Raw genomic sequence first — 15044 nt, forward strand, 5'->3', positions numbered from 1 at the left:
ACTCCACAATTAAACAAAATGACACATGCCTATGTGATTCCACCTGTGTAAATTTGCCAAATTTCTCTGCATGGGACAGAAGGCTGCCAACTTACCCAACAACATTTCTAAGCATTCAGTGTCCTAAAGTCTTGTCCCACTTGTGTTTCACAATTCATATGTCTTTAGAAGTTAAGACTATTTAGTACTGTCTGAAAATTTAATCTTTCCTTCTTGTATCTGCTATCAACTGTTTTACCGAATTGGATGCTGACTGTATCCCCATTTGATTTATACTTCAGATGCCTAGTAACTTCTGATTATTTCTCTGGCCTTTTAATAGGCAAATTGCCAAGTAAAAACACAATAAATACTTATCTGTGCATTTGAAAGTCCTCTAAGTTTTACGAATTTCCGTTGCCTCAGATAAGCTCTACAATGATCAAAAACCCTTTGGCTGAGTAGTCTGAGACAAATATTTCTACTTGAGGAAGGAGAGTTTAAAGAACTCTTTAAAGTTCTTTAAAGCTTAAAGTTAACCTTTCTATTACACAGTTTTTATTTTTTTCCACAGTAAAAGTTTTAATTTAAGAAACAAGAAGGAAGAAAAGTCCCACCTTGGACTGATAGATTCAATCCTGCTAAGCACTACTCATGATACCATCTTACAGAGGCAGTGATTTTGATCAAAACTGTAAAATGCTTTTATGTATGGTGCTAGAGGACACTAAAGAACCACACTCACTTGTCATGTTGTGAAGTGAGAAGAGAAAGTTTATTATGGTTTGGGGTTTAAATAGGGTTTAGACTTTGACTAGGGATTGGGGGGCGAGAGTAACACTTCTCTGACCCCAGTGGTTAACTTAGAAGTCCATCAATTTGTCTTTCCTCCTGGAAAGGAATGCATGTTTACAAAACATCAGTCTTTATTTTTGTTACAAGCCTGAGAACTCCAATACAAGAATGTAAAATATCAGAAAGCTGAAAAATCAGGGTGACATATGTATATTAATTTTCCTTTTTTTTTTTTTCTTTTTAATGATAAAACACAGGTTTTACCTCCAACAGGTTCCACTAACGTTGTCGAGCCTGCTCTGCTTTTATCTGTTTCATCTCGAAGTTAAAACTTAATCTATTCTGCCACTACAGCACTAGCACATGCTGCAAAATAAACAACATGAATGTGAGACAGGCTGTGTGAGGCTGGTGTGTTTTTAGCCCCACAAACGTGTATCAAGCTCTGAGGGTGGACCAGCAACCTCTCAGGAATGGCTTAACAATAATTAGCAAGACGACTTGATTGGAAGTGTTTTGAAAAAGCAAAAATGTTTTAATTAAAGAAGAAAATAACAAACTATACAGAACAAAAGAATAAAAGCAGCGCAAGGTACAAGGAGGTTCCTTGCACCTGCTAAGACCTACCACAAAAGCCCTGAGAATCTCTGTATTCTCTCTTAAGTCCTCAACAGTTTAGGAGAGGTTTTTGACCTGCTGCCCAATAGAAAACAGCTACATTCCTTGAGGAACAACTCGAGGATCCAACTGATGCTTTTGTCCTGTCACTGAGCTGATTACGGTGAAAAGAGCATGGAAGGTTCTGGTTCTTCTTCCTTAAAAGTTCCAGGGCTTTAACTTAAACCTTTTTTTCTAATATGGAAACATCTACTCAGGTGTGGGGGTGCACTGCAACATGAATGTATTTCATAAAGACAACAAATTGTTTCTTATTATTGTACCTACATTCACAACTAAATTGACACTTTGGGATAAGTACTTTCCTATAGTAAATAATAGGATCTAGAATTTCATGATTAGCTCTTTGAAAAGGTAAACACTAACAGTCCTGTGGGCTTGGCAGTGTTCTCATATATAAAATATCCTGTTTAAATACAGCACAAAATAAAATATAATTAAATCCTAATCATAAACAGGTGAATATTGTTAATAAAAAAAAAATAGGATTTAAAAGCTACATTGTGACACTGAAAAAAAGAGTAGTCATGAGTCCTGTTTTGGAAACCATTGAAATGTAATTATTTTTCAGAAAGAAATCTCAGTAGCATAAAACTTAAACATAGGTTTCTCCATACTATTTGTTTCACATAATCAGAAGAGTACTAGTACATTTATCATGCTGAGAATAGAAGAAGGAGGATTATGTTTATAACTAAACCAGAATGGAATTCTGGTTTAGTTATAAAACAGATATAATATATTAATTATTATAACAATATAAGAGATAGAAGAATTATTCTCTTTTCTTTTTCTTTTTTTTTCTTTTTTTTTTTTTCTTAGGGTTTTAGGTTTTTTTTTTTAAGATAGTCTGCTTAGAATTCTCTGTTTCAGGTGCAATTTGTTACAGGAAAACAGAGATCTGAATTTTTTGTCCCTCTCAACTGCCTTTGTTACTGTTAAATCTCGGGTTGGAAAAATAAGTAAATCTATAGTGTCAGTTGGAAAAACAATTCATTTATGAAAAAAGGAAGAAGCAGTAGTGAAGAAGAGATGGATGATATACAGACTGACAGGCCTAAATGACAGACAGGCTTTCCTTGTGTCTACTTCCTCAGCCATTTTCTTATCTGCAGTAATTTGGAAATCACTATTGTTCTCTTCCAAATCCATTGAGAACTTAATAATTGAATTTATGGTGGAACAAGGAGCATATGTTGTGTATGGCCAAAGCTCTTTCTTTAAGTGCTATCTATCCCAAAAGTCTTAAGGCTTTTGCTTTCAAGTTCAAGCACAAGCTATTACAGAACTCGGACTAAAGCTGAAATATCAGTCAAAGGCTATGACCAAAGTGTTATTTAGCTTCGGGAGTGGTATTCCTCAGATATACCTGACATAGTAAAAGGCATTTGCAGTTTCTGACACATTTGCTTGGCCAAGAACACAGCAGAACCTGCAAGGCCCATAAAGATTGAATTCCTTCAACAAGAAGAGGTGCTCTGTAGGTATAAAGTGCTGATTGTAGTTAGTTTCTTGTAGTGTTTTCTTCTCTTGACTTTGTGCTACATTTCACTGATAGAATTCAGTTTCTATTCATCGTCCTTTTGGCCAGTATTTGTAACTGGTCTTATTTTACATAAATGAAATTTAGAATTGACATTATATTTCTGCCCCCAAATGTATGATATTTTCATTCTTTAGCCTTATTCTTTCTGAACCTTTCATAAGACATTTATTTTCACTTTCCGTCTCTCTATGTGATATACTGTCTGCGTTGGTCAAATGTCCTCTATGAAATCTGAGGAAGTCCTACCACTTTGCTCTGTGGGAGTAATGCTGATGTAATAATCAACAGGGGTTATTTTCTGTTTGTGCTGTTACTTCTTAAAGCACACCATTATTACAAGAGTGGATGGGAAGTCTTTCTTTAGCATGCATTGTCCTTAAACAGCAGCTAAAACATAAACATACAGGGAAGAATAGTGGAATTTTTGTGTCCAGAAGTATCTACTTTGATTGTTTCAGTACTGATTCTTCCTGAAATATCTTTGTGGTATTAGAGAATAAGATGATAAAGTAGTACTACAGTTTGTATTGAAGGATCTAGAGACTAAATCTGGGGCAGGTGGAAGAAGTAGTAGTACGAATAGTAGTAGTAATACTTTAAAATACAGATTCACATAGAATTATCACCATTTAATTGATTTCTTAGAATTCTTGGAAAAAAATTGAAACATCTGTTTGAAAGAGGGAGAATATACAATTTTCTTAGCTCTAGTAAAGGTTTTTTTGAACAACCCTTTGACAGGAGTAACGAGAATAGGAAAATACAGAGCAAATGAACAATGTTTTATAACAGATGAAAGACTGATTTAGAGGAAAGAAATGCAGTCATAATAATACTGAGAATACAGTCTGTCCCTTTGGAAGTGTAAAAACTTAAGGCTGAACTATTTTAAGGACTAGCATAGAATCTGTCAATTAGAATTCATTATAATGATAGCACTCAATGATAGGAAGCAATTCAAATTCCAAAATTGCCTCCCTAGCTGGTAAGAATTAAGGAAGATTGAGAGAGATTCATGTGAAAACAAGACACATAGAAGAATGGGCTAGATAATTGAAGGGCGAAGTGGATTGAAAATTGTCTGGAATGGCAGGTTCAAAGGGCTGTAACCAGCAGCCCAAGTTGCAGCTGGAGTCCAGTCACTAGGAGATACTCCTGGTGGCTTATGCAGGATACAATACTCTCATCCCTTCATTAATAATGTGGTATGTGGAACAGAGTGCTGTCTCAGCCACTCTCACTCTCTTTGCAAATGACACAAATCTGGGGTAATGGCTGATACATCACACTGTCATATTAACAACCAGAAGGATCTAAACAGGATAGAGAAATGAGTGAACAGGAAACGGAGAGAGATTTAATAACAGGAAAATTAAATGGTGAATAAAGATTTAATAACAGGAAATACAAAGTCCAGCACTTGGAGAGGAATAATCCTATGCATCAGTTCACATTCAGGAGCAACAGGCAGGTGAGCAGCTTTTGAAAGAAGGGTTGTAGAGATGCTGGTGGATGAAAGCTGGACATGAGCCAGTGATGTGTCATTGTGGCAAAGGAGGTCAATGCTATTCTGCACTGTGTGAGAAAACCTGTTGCCAGCAGGCTGAGAGAGGTGATTCTTCCTCTGTTTATAGCCCTGGTGAGGCCACACAAAGAATGCTCCCAGATCTGGGCTCCTGAGTACAAAAGAGACATGGACATACTGGACTATGTCCAATGAAGGGGCATGAAATCATTAAGACTGGAGTGTCTCTCATATGAGGAGAGATTGAAAAAGCTGGGATTGTTCAGCCTGGAAATGTGAAGGCTCAGAAGGAGCTTATCAGTGTGTTTAAGTGACTGTTAGGGAGAGCCTAAGATATGACTAGATGATCAGCATGAGGAAAGACTTATCTGCATAGTACCTGGTAAAATGACAGGAGGCAATGTGCACAAACTGAAGTACAGAAAATTCCATTTAAACCAAATAATAAAAATGGTTTTAATGTGAGATTGATCAAAAATTAGAACAGGTCACATTGAGAAGCTGTGGATTCTCTGTCTTTGAGACATTCGGAACCCAACTGGACATGGCCCAGACCAATGTGCACTGTAGATCTAGCTTTGACCACAGGCCGTGGACTTGGAAATCTATGGAGGCACCTTCCAAATCAATGATTCTGTGATTATTTTTTTGATACTGGGAATTGTGTTTTTATTGTGGAGGAGAAAATAAAAGAAGAAAACTGAGCAAAACAGTGTCTTGACACATTTTTCAGGTGATACTAATGTTAAAAGATTATTTGAGTTCAAAATGTATTGGACATTTAGATGGATAATAACTGTGCTTCTAATTAGAAACGTGATTTTTAAAAGCAAGGTAAGTGCTTATATTTTAAAGATTTTAAAGGTACCATTTACTGGGAAGTTTTCACATATTTCTCCTGTGCAGCTGGTTTTCATATCAGTGTGTAGAATGGATTTCTGGATTTATTTGTTCATCAACAGTTTGGGGATCGTTCATCAACAGTTTGGAGATCGAGTTATGGCACTCCTGAGTGTCTCCAAAATGCTCTGCAGTGGCTGCTAATGGAAAATCAGGCCATTTTCCACTATTTGCTTAAAGGACTAATTTGAATACAATTGGAAAAAACTTGTGCTTGAAGGGTCAATAAAGAGTTCCTAATAAGTAAAGATGGGAGAGACTGTATAGGACAGGAGAACTGAAATAATGTTGTTTCATGCCAGCTTCTGTCAGTTCCCCTAGACTTAATGAAATCCTATTAGGAGACAGCAAAAAATGACCACGTGAAAGGATACTGTGTATACAGAACTTTGAAATTATAATGGGTTAGAAATCAAAATACTGGAGATACATAATGCAGTTGATTTTATAGAAAAAAAAATCTCTAAGGCATTAAAAAGAAAGATATTGAAAAAAAATGCCCAAGAAAACAAATATATTTGTTTATACATCTTCTGTATTTACTTTGCCATGCATATTCCTTATATAAACTTCAGGGGAAGAAATACCAAAGTGTTGAGTTAGAGCAGTACTTCACTAACTATGCAATACCAGATGTGCTAAGGAAATGATTCCAGGAAAAAGTCATTACAAAAAATTACTCAAAAAAATAACTTTTACACACATTTTAATAGAGTGCCAACAAACCCTGCTCAGAATTTAAATATGCGAAAAGCCGGGATAACTCGCAAGAATAAAAGTTTGGAACAGTTATTTAATGAGACTTAGAGTAAAAAACATTAAAGTGTCTTTTCTAGTTATAACATAAGTTGTTTTTAATAAGTCTTGGTAAAAAACAATAACAGAAAGATACAGTTACATGATTCAGATGAAAACAGGATTCACAGAGACAACTAATAAGATATGTAGCAGTGAAATATAAAACCTTGTGAGATGCTGAATAATGAAACTCCTATAATTACATCAAATAAACAGGTAAAGTGTATTGTTATAGTGAGGTGTGGTTATATCTGTTCTTTAGAATCACAGGGATATTGCTCCCCATATTGCCATCTTTAAACAGCAAGTTATGAGAAGAATTTGACAGTTCTTTTTCACATTTTATGTTTACAGGAAAGAAATTACTAAGAATTGGGTAGGGTATTAAAATATATTATTCCTGATAGCACTACACGGGACTGTCATATGGAGAAGGATAACTGAAGCTAGAGGGGGATATAAAGTATAAACAGTATTTCTGTTAACGCTGTTAAGAGGCAAGCTGATTTATTTTACAAAACGTGAAATCAAAAGACAAAAATACACAATTAATTTCTGTTTATTTTGAAACACATGAAGGAAACATATGCATTGCCTGAAGAAAATTAGTCTTTGGAGGAATAACTTCTTGGCATACTAAAAGAAAAGAACAAGAATTTGTGTCCATTTGTTTTCTTATTTTAATTTTTTCTACACAACCAAAATAACTTCAGTAGCTTGTGTCAAATAATTAGTTTTTAGACAATGTTTCCTTAACAATATCTTTAAGAATCTAAATCAGAACAAAATGCTGTTGCAGTTTTATAAACTCCTAACCATTTCCATCTGGTGGACAACAGGATGATTGTTCAATACCAGTGAGTTTGTTGCTAGATCTATGCCTCAGTATTTCTTTGAAATTTATAAAATGTCCTCATAGTGATTTTTGGTGTCTGTTTTTTTTTCAAAACACATAATTTTTTGTAGCAATAGAGAATAGAGTTAAACAATGAAATTCACTACTTTTAAAATTTTAATATCATTAGAGGGAAATATTGTCTTTTGTATTGTTTTCTGTATTTATGATTATCTCTATAGATACATTGCAGAAACATAAATAAAACTGTTACCATAAACCCGGCCTTCACCAAGGAAAAGCAAAATAAGCAAAATTGCATTCATTCATTTTTTACCTCACTTGCAATCTGCCTGCTAGTTCAGCTTCAAAAAGACTTTTGGTATTGGTAACATTTACTTTATTTTTCCAAGAAACAGAACCTGCCACAAAAGTATTTCCCTAAATATGACAGAGATTAAAGGGGATTGTAAAAACAAAACTACAGGATCTGAATTTTGAGACTTTCTTAGTCATGGTGTAGGGACAAGGACCTGGATATCTGCTATCTTTTTACTGGTGAAAGCAGGACACAGTACTGTCCAAACTTATCAAGGATACAGTTTACTTTCAGGTTTGGCAATCTGCCTGCTAATGCATCACAGCAATATGAATTTATAGCATCATAAAATCATTAAGGTTGGGAAAGACTTCTAGGATCATTGAATCCAACCATTTGGGATTGGAACCAGCTGGGAGAAAAGGAGGCTCAGGGAAGATGTTGTTGCTCTCTACCACCACCTGAGAGGAGGTTGCAGCAAGGTGGGGTTGGCCTCTTCTACCAAGTAACAAGTGAAAGGACAAGAGGAAATGGTTTATAGTTGTACAAGGGGAGATTTCATCTTGATATTAGGAAACATTTCTTCATTGGCAGGGTGGTCAGGCATTGGAACAAGCTGCCCAGAGAAGTGGTGAAATAACAATTCCTGGAAGTGTTCAAAATCATATGGATGTAGTAAAATCTGTTATTTTAAATGTGCTTATCAATGCATTACAAAAAGCCTACAAAAATGATTTAAAAAAGATCCTACACCTGTTGAGAGGCAGTTAGTTCTCCATCGTGTTGAAGAAATTATTCCAATTCCAATTTCAGTGCTTATTCCCTGTTTATATTGGTTTAGTCATCGGCTTCAGGCATGGTGAATTTTCTTCTGTTGTTTCTTTAGGAAGAGCTATGATGAAGATATTCCTATGTTATCATATGAAAATAGGGTAGGGTATGGGTCTTCTTAGCTACCAAGGTGGGGCCCTAGAGAAGGGATAGAATTTGGAATCATATGGCATTTATTTCCTCATTTGAAGCTTTGTGACAGAAATCTCAAAATGAGCTTTTCCAGACACAGAACCAGTATGTTTTGTGGTTCCCTGTTCTAATCAACACCAACATCATCTGTGGGAATTTTGCTTGCATTAAGGCAAGAGAGCATTTCCAGCTTGAAAGCTCTAAATATTTTCAGTCTACTGCAGTACTATAGTTATTACTATTGCTTCTGTAGTTGCTGCTGCTATCACTATTATTGTGATACAAGAAATGTTAGTTAGTAGTGCCTTCAGCTTTGGGTTCATCAGTAAAAATTTAAATTTTTATTAAAAATTAATTTATTAAATTTAAATTACAAAAAAAAAAAAATTTGTTATCCATCTTCAGATAACATTATTTAGAAATACTCACTTCCTTAAAAAAAGAAGACTGGAACATTACACTTGTTCTTAGATTCTACATAATCTTCTCCTTGCCAGGAAATTCAGTTTATCACATTTTTACTATCCTGAATTAGTGTTTTATTAATAGTGCTACTCTCATTTGCATGTTGGACACTTTTTCATCACTTTAGCTTTGTTACAGTAGTGTATTTTATCCTTCTGGATCCATGTTTATTCTTCTAATGTGTTCAAACAAATCTTTATTTAAGAAATGTGATGAGTCCTTTTTACTTTTCTTTGAAAAGTAATGGTATATAGAGCTAGTTGAATTTCCTAAGTATTGGTTTGCATTGTAAGGTCTTGAAAAGATGTCAAAATGGACTTCAGTTAGCGAACTTAAAAAAAAAAAAATAAACAAACCCACAAAAGATTGCTGATGTCAGCACTTCTATTGTGAAAGTTATTCAGGTAGAATTTTTTTCATAAACTCTATGGGAATTTTGTTAGTGTGAAAACAAAATCTCAGACATCAGTAATAGTATTAGAATTCATTCTTCTTAAATAGGGATTTTAAATTTTGCCCACAGAAACTAATAGAAGATTCAAGGCTTCGCATTGGCTGTAAATTGGAACTTCTGTATATTCAGAGTGGACTTGCCAATGGAGTATCTGATAATGAAATTGATTTATTTTATAGATGTGTAATATTCTGGAAGAAAAACTATTTATTCTGGGAAAAGTCTCAAGCATAAGAAAGTAAGTCCCTAGCATAGGTGAATCAGAGCAATATTTCTGCTTCAGTTGCCTCTTAAAACTGAGAACATTCACTTCGAAAAATACATTCTTGGGGCATAATGCTAATAGGACACAGAATATTCTGTTATGCACAGCCCTGAAACGTATGTCAGCATCGATTATCTTAAAACTGGAAATCTGCCAAACTGCTGCAAGAAATTTGTCTAATTAAGAAAAATGTACTATCAAATGTGCCAGTTATTAGATTGGTTTGGAGATTGCAGGTGAATTTTATTCTTGAAAAAGATTGGAGTATATGTTGATTATCAAAATCAAAACACGAAAAAAAAAACTACCTTATATTTCCTTCAATTCCTTCTCATTCTCTTCCCCCATTATAAACTGTTCTGTCGCCTTGCATGCAAATTTATGTTGTGTGCACACTGTTCAAGACTGTTTTGGTAAGCACTGTTAATACTGTACCATTAGCATTTTGTAGTGAGTGCCTGTCAGTATGGAAATTTGCCTGCAAATGTCAGTGATCCCATGAGGTACCAGCTTCCAGAGTGTTATTACCTCATGCATAAAGAGCTCTTTTGAACTGATGAGGTATTTATACATTCTTTGTACTGCACAACAGCTGCAAAGGAAATAAAAGTAAACTTTTTTAATGTCCATAAAATCTCTCTGTAAACCTGCTGCAAATCTAGACAGACTAAGGTTGTTCTGAGCAGTAGTGACAGGCATACAAGAGGACACATTCAAGGTGGGGCAAAGAGGTCTGCAGCACTGTACTGAAACAAAAGTATTTCACTCTTTTGGTCATGCCAGGCCTACAGAGCAGTCCTTTATCTGTGGTACTCACTGCCCTGTTCTCTCTTTACCTTTTTGCTCCCTTCCTCTTAGATGTATTATGGCCTTATACCTTTGAAGATGGCCCTGCTTTGAGCTGGAAACTGGACCAGTGACTTCCAGAAGTCCCTTTCAACTAAGATTTTTCAGTGATCCCATGATTATCTGATAATCACAACTTCTGTTGCTTTATTGCTAAAGCTCTTCCAGGTTTTCTGTGGTATTAAGATGTTCAAATTCTTTGTTACAGTTTATGAATCTCCTCAAAAATTAATTTAATAATCTTTAACCCTTTACAGTAATCCTTGCTTTCTAGCTCATTATTATGCTTTATGTACTCTCTCTTTATGTGCATTGTCTTTCCTTTCATTTATACCACTTTCTAGTTCACATACCTCATAAATTATGTTCATGAACCTCCCCAAGGAAGACTCAAAACCAAAGTTTATTTGACCCATAGATATCATATTCTGTAATTATAATTACAGGATTTTTTTTTTTTTTATTTCATTGTCTGATTACACTGACAGAGTATGGTACCTAAATGAGTTGTAAGTTACATTTAAGTGATCAGTAAGAAAAGTTAAATCTATACTGGCTGTGGTGTTTTGCACAATCTTTTGACCTACTTCCAGGAAAGGAACAAACATCTTTTTCTACTAATACTCATACTGCAAATGTTCTCCTGGAGAGAAGATTGCTTCCTTCAGAAAAAACAGCAAAGACAAATAAATAGATCCCTTCTCCCAAATACTTAGTGGACAGCCAAGTGTCATTTTTCCTTCACTTATATATGCCTAGCATTTTAACTTTCTTCAAAGTTTTCTACTAAAGGTGTTTTTAGATAGCAATAGAAAGCCTCATTCTTGCATAAACACAGTTGATATAGTCCAGTTTAATCTCTTAGTTCACCTCTTACAAAGATATTCATAGATTTGGGGTAAAGATGAAAAGAACAGTCAAGGGAAATTTTTGGCAAGATAATGGAATTTTCCAGACTATAAATGCTTCTGAGCATGTTCTTCTAACTTCTAATGCTAATGGTAATTCGAAATAACATTCCTCTGTTACTTAACTCTTCTGTTTACTTTTTAAACTTCTTTCTATTACCATTTTATGGGGATGACTGACTAAGCTTCAAAAGTGAATTAAAATCATCATGTGAACATACATATGTTTGTTAGAATGTGAAAAATCTGAAGGGACTTCTAAGACCTAGATGCTTTGGCTAGTATCCCACGTGAAAACAGAGAAGGAGAGATCTCTCCATTTGTCAAATAAACTTCAACATTCTCAAATATTCTTTCATTGTGAGCCTACATCACTGGTGGTTTTAAAGACAAGTATGTGTCCAGTCAATGCTTCCCAGAATTCTAAAAAGAGATCATTAAAGGTGTGCCTAATATAAGACATTTTACAAATGAGCCTTTTTAGCAGAAACATGGTAGGGATTAATTATGATCAAAATAACCATGGTGAATGAAATTTCACCATGAATGAAGCTTGGACTACTAATGTTTATCTCTTTTTATTTTTAGTTTTTTTGTTTTTCTCACGCACAGAGACATGACCTTTTGAAATGTCAATTTATAATACCCCGTTCTTCCATTTTATTCCATTTGAAAGATTGACTTAACTGTCTTCTACTGATAATCCCATTTAGTTGGTGAATGTAAGATGAAGTTTGTCATCTAACTGATTGATACTTGTACAGACTCCGGTAGGAATTCATCAGATAATTATAAAATGTTTAAATACTTAATTCGTTCAACAAAAGGAAATTACATTAGTACTTAGAAGGAAGAACAAGGGTGTTACAGACGGAAAGGAACTGTGTTGGGTTGCTTTTTTTTTTCCGTTTTATCATGGAAACTAATCTTATTGAAAGGATTCTATTTATTGTTCATTTTACTACAGTAACTTGTGAGAAACCAGAACTCAAGCTTGGGAAAACTTTATATAAACCATAAATTTTATTATTATATTTGCATTTTATTTTCTAAACTCTTTAAGGAACTGTGAAAAAGAAAAATGCTTTAATATTTTTATTTATGTATTAGGTTTAATTCAATACTGTGATGACAGTTTAACATTCATTACTAAGAAATTGATCATTTCTTATCATATAGTGTGACAGTATAAGTCCAGCAGCTTCCTCCCACTTCATTTCCAGAGTAGCTTGCATTTGATTTAAATGACTTAAATCTCATGCCATATTTCTCACTCTTGTTATTTGATTTTTTCAAAACAGTTAACGAAGCACAACAAACCTCTTTTAGTATGTTGTTACCTAAATTTCTCTAGCTGAATCCAGTTTTCATCTAGTCATTGTGTTAATAAACCACTTTTAAATTAAGGATGACATGCAATATTGAGTATTGCAAAAAGCTTAATACCATCCTGTGTGTTTTTCAGACAATCCTGGGCTAGTGAGCCACGTTCCAGTTGGTGTTAGAATCCTGGATGTCAATGACAATCCTCCCGAGCTTGCCAGAGATTATGATGTAGTCGTCTGTGAAAATACAAAGCCTGGTCAGGTAACTCTCATAGCTATATTTCTTCCAGTGATAAAGAATGATTACTTTGTTAATGTCACATAAATCAGAAGTTTGTAACATAGCAAAACTCTTTCTGATTTCATTTGAGCATTTTGTATTTGATTGAAATTTTAATTGTGTTTGGCAAAAGAGAGAAAACTGGCATTTTTTCAATATCTCTTTCTTGTTGCTGCAAAAAAAAAATACTCAAGCTATCTTCTGTAAAAACAGGTAAAACTTTAATCCTGTCAGATAAGGGAAATAATTTGACAAGCCACTATCCTGAACAAAGTGAATGAATCAGATTTAACATTTCTCATCCAAGTGCCACATAGTAGCAATCTTTCAAATGCAGCTCACTCACGTGACTGGTGAGCATGGCTCACATCCTCACTCTTTGCTTGTTGGTTGCCTTTGTCTATAAAGTGTCATTACACAAAAGATCTTGAATGGGTTTTTCACAACTATGAGCATGGGGAGGGGAGAACTGTGACTGAATAGCTGAATCATATCCCAGCCACTGCTCCTCTGAATAATGCATGTCATTGCAGCCCAGGGTTTGACAATATTGCCAAATTCTTTTGCTTTTCTGCATAGATTGAGTTTTACCCACAAGACTGTTCTTGTTTTGCATTATTGCACAGGTTGTACTATGAGGTCATATCTTTCCCGAGATATATTAATATATTACTAACAATGACATTATTTTCATCGAATCTTTAAAAAGAGTGTACACAAATGTATAGTGACATATTTCTGTTTTTAAACCTGAGACTATAAAAATGCCATATGTCATCTGATTGTAGCCAGATCAAAGTTATCTTCACTCCACCAGTAGCCAAATACTGGCACCTAAAGTACAGTATAAGAACATGGCAAAGGTGTATGATATTTACCACAAAGACTTCCCTGGTATTATTTGCTGGTAATTTCCTGATCTAAATGTGGTTTGTGTATTTTTTAATAATCCTTTAATAGTCATCTCATATGAACCTAACTTTTCCTACAACAAACATAAACTTTTGGTATGCTACCTCATGAACCAAGAAATTTTGTCATTTAATTGCATGCTTTAGTAAGGTCTAAAACTTTTTTTTTTTTTTTTTATTCTTTTCATATGGTCTTCAATCAATATTTACCTGTTCTTTTGTGAGAGAAAGAGGGAGTGTAGTTGATCTCTATTTTCTATCACTGTGACATGGATAAATCTCTAGCACATTTTCCCTTAGCTGTTTTTTTGTCCATACTGAACCAGTCCTATTTAACAGGAGCAATCGATGATAAAGCCATTCCAGACTTTTGATCATTTAAACATAAGCCCTTCCATTCTTTCCTCCTTTAAACTTTCTCCAATTCCTCTCTGCTCACCTTGAGATAGAATCAAGTTCAAGATGTAGGTATGCAGTGGTTTATAATTCTTAAAATATTTCATGCTTCATGGTATATGAAAATCTGTGTTTTGATCTTTAGTATTTTCGTAGAAATTTCTAAGAATGACTTTGCATTTTGTCAAAAAAGGTCTGATAACCATACTCTTTATAAGACATTTATTGTTACACTCATCAACAAGTGGCCCAGCATAAGCAGGAAATCACTGTGGCTTTCTCTCCTTGTGCACTATACTAGTAAGCACAGAATGCAAAAACTATGCCTGCCATAGCACCAGTATCGTTAAAGATAGTAGTCAGATCAGAGATCATTATTGTGTGTTAAGACTTTATGTCTATGTATAATGAATTTCATTTATCCTTGTATTGCCTGGCTACTGAGTATTGGAAGGTCTTTAACATCAGCCCTTCCTCTTTTCTTCTTTGAACAATTCAATATCGTAATTGGATTTGGTGGGCTGATAAACATACTCTTTATAAGACATATATTATTACACTGATCAACAAGTGGCCCAGAATAAGCAGGAAATCACTGTGGCTTTCTCTCCTTGTGAAATATACAATTTACAGAAGAGATCCTATTTCCTGTCTTGAGAGCATATCATTAGATAAGGACCTTCCCTCTTATCTAATGACTGTATAGTGTTCTTCAGTGCTCTTATAGAGACACTAGAAAATCCAAGTAGGTCTGTCTGTGAGCTGAATATATCTTATTAAATACTTATTAAAGTAAAAATAATGTTCTGAAAACCTCAAATAAAGGCAAATATAGAAAAATTAGAATGTGTAAAAA

At 34.4% G+C, this 15044-nt stretch overlaps 1 protein-coding gene across 1 annotated transcript in view; it reads left to right on the plus strand.

Moving 5' to 3' along the window:
* CDH18 (cadherin 18) overlaps window positions 1-15044 on the plus strand; it is a 159245-nt gene that overhangs the window by 127116 nt on the left and 17085 nt on the right. Inside the window, exon 8 of the mRNA XM_066326304.1 lies at window positions 12742-12863. Within this exon, the coding sequence (XP_066182401.1) occupies window positions 12742-12863 (122 nt within the window). The remainder of the gene's footprint in view (window positions 1-12741; window positions 12864-15044) is intronic.

The sequence above is a fragment of the Sylvia atricapilla genome, chromosome 1 (assembly GCF_009819655.1).
Source record: "Sylvia atricapilla isolate bSylAtr1 chromosome 1, bSylAtr1.pri, whole genome shotgun sequence".
NCBI classification, from domain to species: domain Eukaryota; kingdom Metazoa; phylum Chordata; class Aves; order Passeriformes; family Sylviidae; genus Sylvia; species Sylvia atricapilla.